This window comes from Drosophila serrata, unplaced genomic scaffold (assembly GCF_035046125.1).
Source record: "Drosophila serrata isolate PLE 108 unplaced genomic scaffold, ASM3504612v1 contig_276, whole genome shotgun sequence".
In the NCBI taxonomy this organism is placed as follows: Eukaryota; Metazoa; Arthropoda; class Insecta; order Diptera; family Drosophilidae; genus Drosophila; species Drosophila serrata.
This window is the reverse complement of record NW_028257174.1, coordinates 5088787-5098372: the sequence shown is the minus strand read 5'-3', so window position 1 is coordinate 5098372 and position 9586 is coordinate 5088787. Positions and strand designations below refer to the sequence as shown.

At 40.2% G+C, this 9586-nt stretch overlaps 1 protein-coding gene across 6 annotated transcripts; it reads right to left on the bottom strand.

Moving 5' to 3' along the window:
• Positions 1–417: 417 nt before the first annotated feature.
• LOC110179611 (diphthine--ammonia ligase) lies at positions 418–8784 on the bottom strand. 6 transcript variants are annotated; one of them, XM_020947211.2, is made up of 8 exons: positions 8488–8784; positions 7515–7895; positions 6970–7154; positions 4815–4994; positions 3437–4397; positions 2810–3222; positions 2420–2747; positions 418–2356 (listed from the first exon to the last, which is right to left on the bottom strand). In XM_020947211.2, the coding sequence occupies exons 2-8, from the start codon at positions 7627–7629 to the stop codon at positions 1812–1814; spliced, it is 2727 nt and encodes a 908-aa protein (XP_020802870.2). In that variant the 5' UTR covers positions 7630–7895; positions 8488–8784; the 3' UTR covers positions 418–1811. The 6 variants fall into 6 exon arrangements, with proteins under 6 accessions (XP_020802870.2, XP_086691802.1, XP_086691803.1 ...); XM_086835676.1 differs by having other exon boundaries at positions 7515–7929; positions 8488–8678; XM_086835677.1 differs by having other exon boundaries at positions 8449–8677.
• Positions 8785–9586: the final 802 nt, after the last annotated feature.

Here is a 9586-nt window from a genome sequence, read left to right as displayed (position 1 = left end):
TAATAAATCTGCATACTCAGTTTAAAATTCAAAACTTTTTCAAATTTTGACAATTTTAACGATGCACTCTTTCCTTTTTTTGAACAAAAATTGAAATTTTTTTGAAAAATTTTAATTTTCTCCCGAAGATAGCTAGAAAGATTCGCCTGTTGATGCTGATCAAGAACATATATGATTTATGGGGTCGGAAATGACTCCTTCACTATTTTGCAAGCTTTTAACTAAAATGATAATACCCTGCAAGGGTATAGAAATGATAACAAACACTTGCATATTTCCATAAATCAGAGTTCTCGAGCCCCGATAAGATTTATTTGTGCTATAAATAAAGCATATATATATAGTACTTTCTAGCAGAAGAGCTACGTGTTCTTAGCTCTCATCCACCCAAAAATAAGAAAACGTACACGTAGCTGATTTTTCTTTGGTTTTCTCGACTTTTATAATGACACTCAATCAATATCAATATCAATATATATATATTAATTTTTTTGTTTCATAACAATACATAATAGCATGTAATAATCTTGTTTTTGTATCGCTCCTCCGCTCAGCGTCCCGTCGATATTTGTTGTTAGCTTTACTCTATTTATACTTTACATTAAAAAAGTATCCTTTGGAGAATTTAAACAAAGTCTGTGTGTGGGGTGTGTGTTTTGTGCAGGAAAAACTATGGACAGTGTTGTTGTTGTGACACACAACTTTAATAATCTCGCTATTCGGTAATTTCAATATCTAAAAAAAGGGGCGATAAAAACTAAGGTCGCTTTCGGTTGAATTTTAAGAGGGGTTTGCAAACAGAAATCGCTATTGCTTGAAAATCCCTTCAAATGCAATTTCCAGAGTGAATCCTGGAATTCTGGCAGCAATTTCTGTGGCATCCCTACTTATTCGGGTTTCCCTATATTTCACAATAATTTATTTAATTTTTTTTAAAGCTCAAAATGTGTCGATTTTTGTTTCTTGTGTGTGAAATAAGTTGAACAATAATCGCTGAGATTTACATATACATATATATATGGTATATATATAGATATAAAAAAGTTGGAGCATAAAGAAAAAGCACATCGAAAAACGATTAATAGTTAATAGTTTTGTATAAGAGTATATAGTTACAGTTTTGGGCAATAGAGTGCACACAAAAAATTGGTTTTTGCTTTCCTCGTTTTTATATATACACACGGATATTTATATATATATATAAATTGTTTAGTTTTAGTTGTAGTTTTCATAGTTTATGCTGAAACACTTGAGTTGCGTACATAGATCTTTTGCTGTGTGTGTGTGTGTTGAGTTGATTTTTGGTCCGAAACTGCGACACAAAGTGTGCTAATGCATAGGCAGGATGCTCTGCAGCATCTCTTTGCTAGTTAACAAAATATATATGTGTATATGTGTATAGCTATAGCTTTTATACATTGTAATAATTGTTTTTCAAACGAAAATCGTAGGCAGAGTGTTAAAATAATCTATGGATAATATCCAGGACATGTTGTTAGACTAATTTCATTATAAATTTTGGCTTAATTGTTCCATTTTGTAAATAGAAAAACAATTACACTTTGCTAATAGATACTAATTAATAATAATAAATATATATCAAGAAAGGAATCTTTGTGCTTATTGAATTTTACAATTAAAAAAAAAAGCTTTAAAGGCGAACTGGAACTTATCCAAAGATTACTCTTCTTTCCCTGCAATATATATACATATATAGAACTGTTTGTTGTATATATATGTATATATAATAATCAGATTTTTGCTTGGTGCGCTGGCAGCAAATTGTTTGTGTAATCCTGATGCTCCTCCTCCTACTCGTGCCTCACCCCGCATATGGACAGGAACGTACTGAAGTTGTGCAAACTGCAGGCGGGCAGCACCGTATAGACAATCGCTGCCGTATCCTGGCATTTGATTCGAAAATCATTCAGCGCCTGGAGCAGCAGATCCGTGGCCGGAGCGGCATTCACCTGATAGAAAAGCTTCAGGTGTATGGCCGGCAGTGGCTGCTGTTGCTGCTGCTGCTGTTGATCCCCGCCAGCACAGGTTTCTCCAGGGGCAGTAGTTTCCTCTGTCACCTGGTGATGCTGCTGTTGGTGCTTCTTGGCCAGCGGATAATCCTTGAGCAGACGATTTACCACATAAGTGAGTATCTCGTCCATATGCTCGGCGCTTACAGACTGCGCCAGACGGCAGTGGTTGCCCAAGATATCGTCGCTTAGCTGCGTCAGCTGAGTGGTGGACGAGGCTAGGCCGGTGGACACATAGCAAACGATGGCAGCACAATTGTTCTCATAGTTCCAACGTCGTCGTATCGCAATGGTATAGTCACCCACCGAGCAGCCAGTCTCCTCATCTGTCAAGCAAGGAAATTAATTGATATTCCCATAAATTCCATTAAAACTCCTTTCTGTCTTACAGTCGAAGCGATCGTTGTGGGTGTGCGCCCACACCTGCCACTCCACGAGAGCTTCCCGAGGTAGAGCCGGCAACACGATATAGTCCATAATGGCATTGGTCGTTCGGCGTTCCCACTGCCGACGCGCCTCCCCAATAAAGGCAGGATGGGTAACAAAGCAGATGCCATGGACCACATCCCTGAGCTGGCCATGGGCATTCATGGCCTTGGCAATGCGACTGATGTGGCGCAGGGTTAGCTTGCACTGAGGTCGAATGCCGCCCTCGATGATGGTCATGCTGCCGGGCACCAAGGCAATCTGGCCAGAGATGTAGGTAATGTCGCCAATCTGAAAAGGGATTTTATACTTCATTTTGCCAACTAATATCTAATTCTTTATATATTTCTCACCCTGGTGGACTGGCTGTAGGGACCGATATTGGCCGGTGCCCAGTGGGATATGCCCTGAACATGCATCGTGTTGCGGCGTCCATTTAGCAAAGCCGCTGCCGTCTCCTCACCCTCACGATCACGCTCCTCGGCACTGGATATCGTACCCGCCACGGGCTGGCGGTAGGCAATGGCCTCCATCACCACATGACAGCCATCGGGCAAAGGGCACTCAACACAAACACGAGTCGGTGGATTGTGAAAGTCGAAGGAGCGCAAGTAGATGCGATTCAGTGCAGGATATTCGGCAATGGAGCGAACATAGAGGGTGATGTAGCACAAATCCTGAAGTTCATAGCCCTTCGAGTGGCAGAGATCGCGCAGCGTGTCCAGGGCCAGCTGCATGCCGTGCTCCATGCCCTCAGTGCCGCTACCTGTCGAGGAGTTAGACAAGAGATTAGAAGGATTGCTCATCAACGGGGTTGTCACTGGTTTTTGTAAAAGAAAAATACTAAAATTAATTAAATAAATTAACAAACAAACAAACTTGTGGCCTTAAGAAGTGAAGACTAGTGACAACCTTGCTTTGCTCTTGGCCAGGGATTAGTATATTTATTTGGTATGCTTTAGAGACTCATTTTTGGATACCCTGTATGCCAGCCAGCCACATCCAGCCCTTGGCATTGATGGCCGCTTTAGCCACGTTGGCCAATGGACGGAATTCCCGCTCGTACGTCAGCGGACTGGGCGGCTGTGTGGCTCCTGTTCCTCCTCCCGTTCCGATGCCCGGTTGACAGCAGGTATTGGCGCTTAGCCCAAGCGAGGAGATGGCCAGCGACAGCGAGCCGCAAACGGCGGCGGTGCTGCTGCCCAGTCCATGATGGGCTCCATGGCCGCCAACGCCTTGACTATGCGAACTGGCCAGACTGCTTGAACCACCATCGGTGGCGGTCAGCAACATCGATGCACAGGCGGATGTGGAACTGGTGGGTGCTCCTAGCACTGGCGGCGCCGCCGCCGCTGTGGGCTCGTCGACGCTGGCGCTCTTCGTGACAATGGGTATGGGCGAGGAGGAGGCGGTGGTGGCGGCGGCAGCCAAATGGCGGCCAAAGGAGTTGCTGCGCGATATAAGCTCACTTTGGCTGAGCGATTCACGAAGTCGCGTCTCCTTCTCGATCAGCTCCAGTTCCGTTTCACTGAAATCCGGATCACTGAGGTCACTATACGTGGACTCATTAAGGTCGCTGATGTAGTCAAGCGAACGCTTTACAAAGACCACCTCGCCGCCACCACCACCACCGCCACCGCCACTGCCGCCGACAACGACACTGGCTGCACCGCTGGCCGCTTCCTTTGGCTGCAGCGTTAGTTTGGTAAAGTTGATGTATCCCACGGGGCAAATGGGATCGGCACTGCTAATGATGGTCTGAATATCCTCGACAGCGATGCGCTGGCGGAAGAGCGGGCAGTCCAAAGTGAAGGTCTCATACTCGCCGCCCTCGCCGCAAACATTCAGGCCATACTTGTCACGCATCTTGAGCAGATGCGGCTGCATCTCGCGCAACGACTTGCCCAGGTGTCTATCCGGCACTAGGCCCAGGGCAGCCACCTAGAAAAGATGAAATATTAGAATTGTATACAAAAGAATAACAGATTTTTACTTATTGTCTATTATAGATCTCTGAAATCACTGCTCTACTAAATAAATAAATAAAATAAGAAAGGCCACGCTCAACGCACTGGCTCTATTTTTCCCAAGAATAAATTATACAATGCTGCTAATCAAGGTTCAATAAAAAATGGGAAGCCTCAAATTGCTGGACAAACACAGCTCACAATTCTTTGATTATTTTGTAAATTATTTTATTTTACAAATAGGACAGAAGGCAGTTGAGTTTTTCTTTCAGCTGAACGAACAAAGGCGTGTTTACCTGGACTAAATTTAGACCAGACAGACTCGACAGCAGCAGCAGCAGCAGCAGCAGGTGATTATTATATAACTCTCACTTCAAGGTGGTCAACATACCTTGATTATGATGGCATGCACCTGACAGTCAATCATCTCCTGCAGCAATTCAGTCTGATCTCTCCTCCATAGATAGGCCAGGGATATCAGGTTCAGGCGGCTGCATACATTCTCCACGCGAACGCGCTGGTAATCCGATAGGATGGCGCCAACGGCCACCGCCTCCACCTGTAGTTCGTGCTGTTGATAAATCAATTATATCATTTATTAGTCATAATTAATGGAAAATTTCTGAAACAGAAGACAGTCTGTAATTTGATTGGTGTCAGAGCAAAGCTCTAATACTTTTCCGAGAAGAAATGCTTTACTTTCAATAAACAAAAGACAATAAAAAATTAGATATATTTGTTTACTGTCTAGTTTTACGATCTGGTTTGAGCTTCTTTATATTACTATTAATGTTTAGGTAAGTGTTGTATTAGTCTAAAAATAGTCTCTGTTAGGGGTTCATAGTTATTAACTACAGAAACTAGGCCACAAGATCATCAAAAAGTTTATAGATAAATGGTTTAATTAAAATAAAATATTATCAAGACCTGACAGTAACTTTCTAGCCATAATAAATGCTTTGCTTTGGTAAGCAAAATTTTATATGTGGGTATAAATAAAATTATTCATTAAACCTTTATCAAGAAAGGAAACTAACTTGGGGAAGTCAAAGCTTATAATTAAATTATAAGATCGTATGGGAAATCGTACAGAACTAACTTTTAAATATTAACCTTTATATGCTTTATTTTAAATCAATGGACATTTTTTCGACAAATCAAAGTTTAAAATAATCATAACTAAGCCAAAAACCCATTAATTTCAGTTCTGAAAGCTGTCCTATGTTAGTTTTTAAAAGGTTACCAAAACTGCATACTCAATTTAAAATTTAAAAAAATTAAATTTTTTTCTCAATTTTTGAAAATTTTAACGATGTAACCCCTTTCCTATTTTTGAAAAAAATTTAAAAAAAAGTATAATACCCTGCTAGGGTATAAATATAAGATATGTATTTGCATTTTGATGGATAAATCCATTAGATAACAGGGTCCAAGCTTTGCTCTGATATCAAAATACCCTCCACAAGGGTAAATAAATATATAAATATATACAGTTTTATATATATCTTCATGCAAAAGTGTAATTACTAGGCGCCTGCAAAACTGTAATCACCATTTAGCATTAAAGTCTCTTCATTCTCCTTCAAATCGATTCGATTTCTTGGTGTATTATTATCAAAGGGTAAATAAACAATTTGTGCGATTATAGTTATTGTTTTTTGGCTTTTCTTTATTTATTTTACTTGAACGAAACTGAACGGACGGTTCACGTGCACGGCGGCAGCGAGGAGCTCGTCGGGCATCGCGATAAGATTACAGCTCGGATTGTGGATGTGCCAACCAATTATAAACCGGTGGCAATCTCCGCTGCAGTTACCGGATCAGGGACTTGGCCAAGGACATGGCACAACAAGACGAGGGACAAGTAAACAAGAGCTCTGATTTATGCCCTTTACACTCTTTAAGGGTTAACAAGTTCCCTCGTATATATTAAATTATTAATTTAAACAGCATTGATAGACTTTAGGAGATATTTCAAGCAAAAACATAATTATAGGATTATTTCAATAAAAAAGTAAGAAAAAAGAAAGCAAAACAAATACTGTATGCTATTTATAGAATTTCAAATACTTATTTGTCTGACTTTTTTGTTATTCGCAAAGCATTCAAATATCCACAAACAAATATCAAAGAAATTGTGGAAAATGTCTAAGCTTTAATAATCTTTCCATTTTGTTTACTGTATTATACCAACTATAATTATATTTCTAGCGTTCTAGCGTTAGCCTTTTTCCACATAAAAAGAAATTCAATAAATAAATAAACAAAAGCTCAACTGACTGGGTAACAATGGCGGTAAAAGAATACTGTCTGCCTAGATCGAATTATTGTTTAAAGTAGCCATGATGATTAAATGATACCCAAAGTAAGTGATAATTACAAAATTTGAAAGGGTATCCCCTTAGCGAGAGAAGGTTGAGGGAATTTTCACAACAGTTTTCTAATCAGTCGCTTTAATCTGACATTGCAGGGAACGGGATTGGATGATTGGGAAATGGAAAATGGAAAATGTGGGTCTGCAACAACAGCAATCAACAATCAATCACCTTGCATGTCTCCAGCAGACTATATAGATCCTCGACCTCGTCATCGTCGGTGGGCACGTACTGCTTGCCGGTCTGGGTGCTCTTGCCCTTGGTCTCGCGCCGATACAGCGGCAGTCCCATGGCGCTGGCCAGAATCTCGATGCCCATGTGGCCAACCGTCTGGTACATGAAGCTATCCAGCTCGTCTGCAAGTGTTAGAGTACAAAAATGGGAGCAAGTACAGCGGCCGGAGATCAAAAACAGCGGTAAATGCTAAAGCAAACACAGGAGCTTGGGCCAATAATAAAAGAAAATTAGGTAATAACAACTCTGTCGACTTTAGCCTTACTCTAAATGGAAAAGGTACATTGGATTGTAATAAAATTAATAAAAGTTATAATTCACATCAATATGAAGTTATCTAAATAATAATTAAAGGTCTTTGGTATAATTTCTTAAAGAAAATCTATAGGATTTGGAGTCAGGTAGAAGCCTTTTCTTTCCCATAAATTTAAATATATAAAAACATTAAAAAGTGTGTTGAAATTAAAGCTTCCCGAACGCACCTCTGTCCTTGGGATGCAGATTGGCCAGGGCGACGATCTCGTGACCCTCGGCGACGCACTGCATCATGTTGTAGCAGCTATCCTTGCCGCCGCTGACCATGGCCACGACCCGCATCCTGCTGCCGGTTATTTATCTCTATTCTTTTTTTCTCAGTGCACGAGTGAGTGTGAGTGTTGCTCTCCTCCTCTCCTTTGGCGCTCCTTCTCCACCTCCTTTTGCCGCTTATCTTTATCTTTATTTTTGGCTTAGTTTGTGCTGCTTGTTAGTCGCAAAGTGCGTGCTCATTTGGTCTGCTTTGTTGACTAGAGACTGGTGATGATTTCCACTGTTTTCCTCTTCCAGTGGCCGCTTCCACTGTCGCTCCTTTCTTGCCTGCCTTCCTGCAAATTGGCCTGCTTGTTAATTGCTTTCAAACTGTAAAAGTGCAACAATTGAATTAAATGCGCACACGCACACGGACTACTGGCACACACACACACCCACACTCGGGCGATCTGATTGCATTATCGCAGGACCTGACTCTGCTCTTTTCCTCCTGCCCTTTGCCTTGCTCGCTGTCCGTTCGTTCTAATTGAAAGTGATTGCACGAAGGTCACTCACACACACACACAGGCTTGTTCATTTAATTTCCTTGCATTTTAGTTTAGGAACAGAAATATTTTAAACGCTTGTAGAAATTTTTGCATTTATAAATAAATCGAATTAGTTGCGCCGGCAGAAGAAGCGCGTGCAGCAAGAACAACAACAGCGGCACAAGCAGCACCAGCAGTAGCAGCAGCGTGGCGAGGCAAAGAGAAAAACAACAACAAATATTAAGACGAAAGTAAAAACAAAGAGGAAATTAAGGAAAAACCACACACACTGACACAGTCACGGACACTCGGACACTAAAAGATTTGACCCAAATATAATATTTTCCAACATATAACACACATTTCATTGGTTTGCTCTTATTTTTTTTGATGAACTCACTGGATACCAAAACACAGCCACACACGGACACCCGCTCGGACACACACACAGTTTGCGAATTTCACGGCGGCCACAACGAAAACAACAAATAGAATTAAGAGGTTATTTTGTTGTGGTAGTTGTTATTGTGTGTGCAAAAAAAAGTGTCACTGGCGGACTGGCACTAGAGAGCGCAAAACACCGATGAAAACATCGATGCATCGATGTTATTTCTAAATCATCGATGATTTTTCGCACATCGATGTTTCTGCCGTCACTACCAAGAGAGCTTTGTATGCTCTGAACAACTTACAGTATGATCTCTTAAAAACGTGAATTTACCAACACTTTTCTGTTAATGAGCACTATTTCTGTTAACGCTTGTCATAACAACACTGTTGCCCGTTCGGTATTTTTCAAGCTTGATCTGGCATACTTCAGCCTTAGCCATAAAAATAGCCAGCTTAGCTTATTTCTGGCTAGATCTAGCATTTTTGCAAATGGGAAAGCTTATAGCCATAAAAAAAACCAGCTTACCTTATTACAAGCTAGATCTAGCATATTTCAATATGGAAGAGTTATGAATGTTATGAAAATAGCCTGCTTAGCTTATTTCAGGCTAGATCTAGCATATTTGAAATTAGCAAAGCTAACAGCTCTAAAAATTGCTCATTTTACTACTCATCCAGCAAGTTTTAGAAGTAATTGCATCCATGACATCAACGATTTACTTTATAATCCATATAAATACATTATTTATGTTACATGTGCTTTTGTTTATTATAAATACGTATCTTAAAACAAGTACAAAATGTATTTATGGAGTTAAGATGCTTTATCTATGTTACCATTTGAAATAGCTTTGTTCTTCAAAATGCCAAAGAAAAAAAGTAAATGAACTACAATTACTTCTAAAACTACTACATTTTTATTTCAGTTTCAGTGTAAGCAACAATCTAGCAATTTGTACATATGTTTGGTTTTGTTTAATATAAATACGTATCTTAAAACAAGTACAAAATGTTTTTACGGAGTTAAGATGCTTTTTCTATGTTACCATTTGAAATAGCTTTGTCCTTCAGAATACAAAAGAAAAAATGTACATCAACCACAATTATTA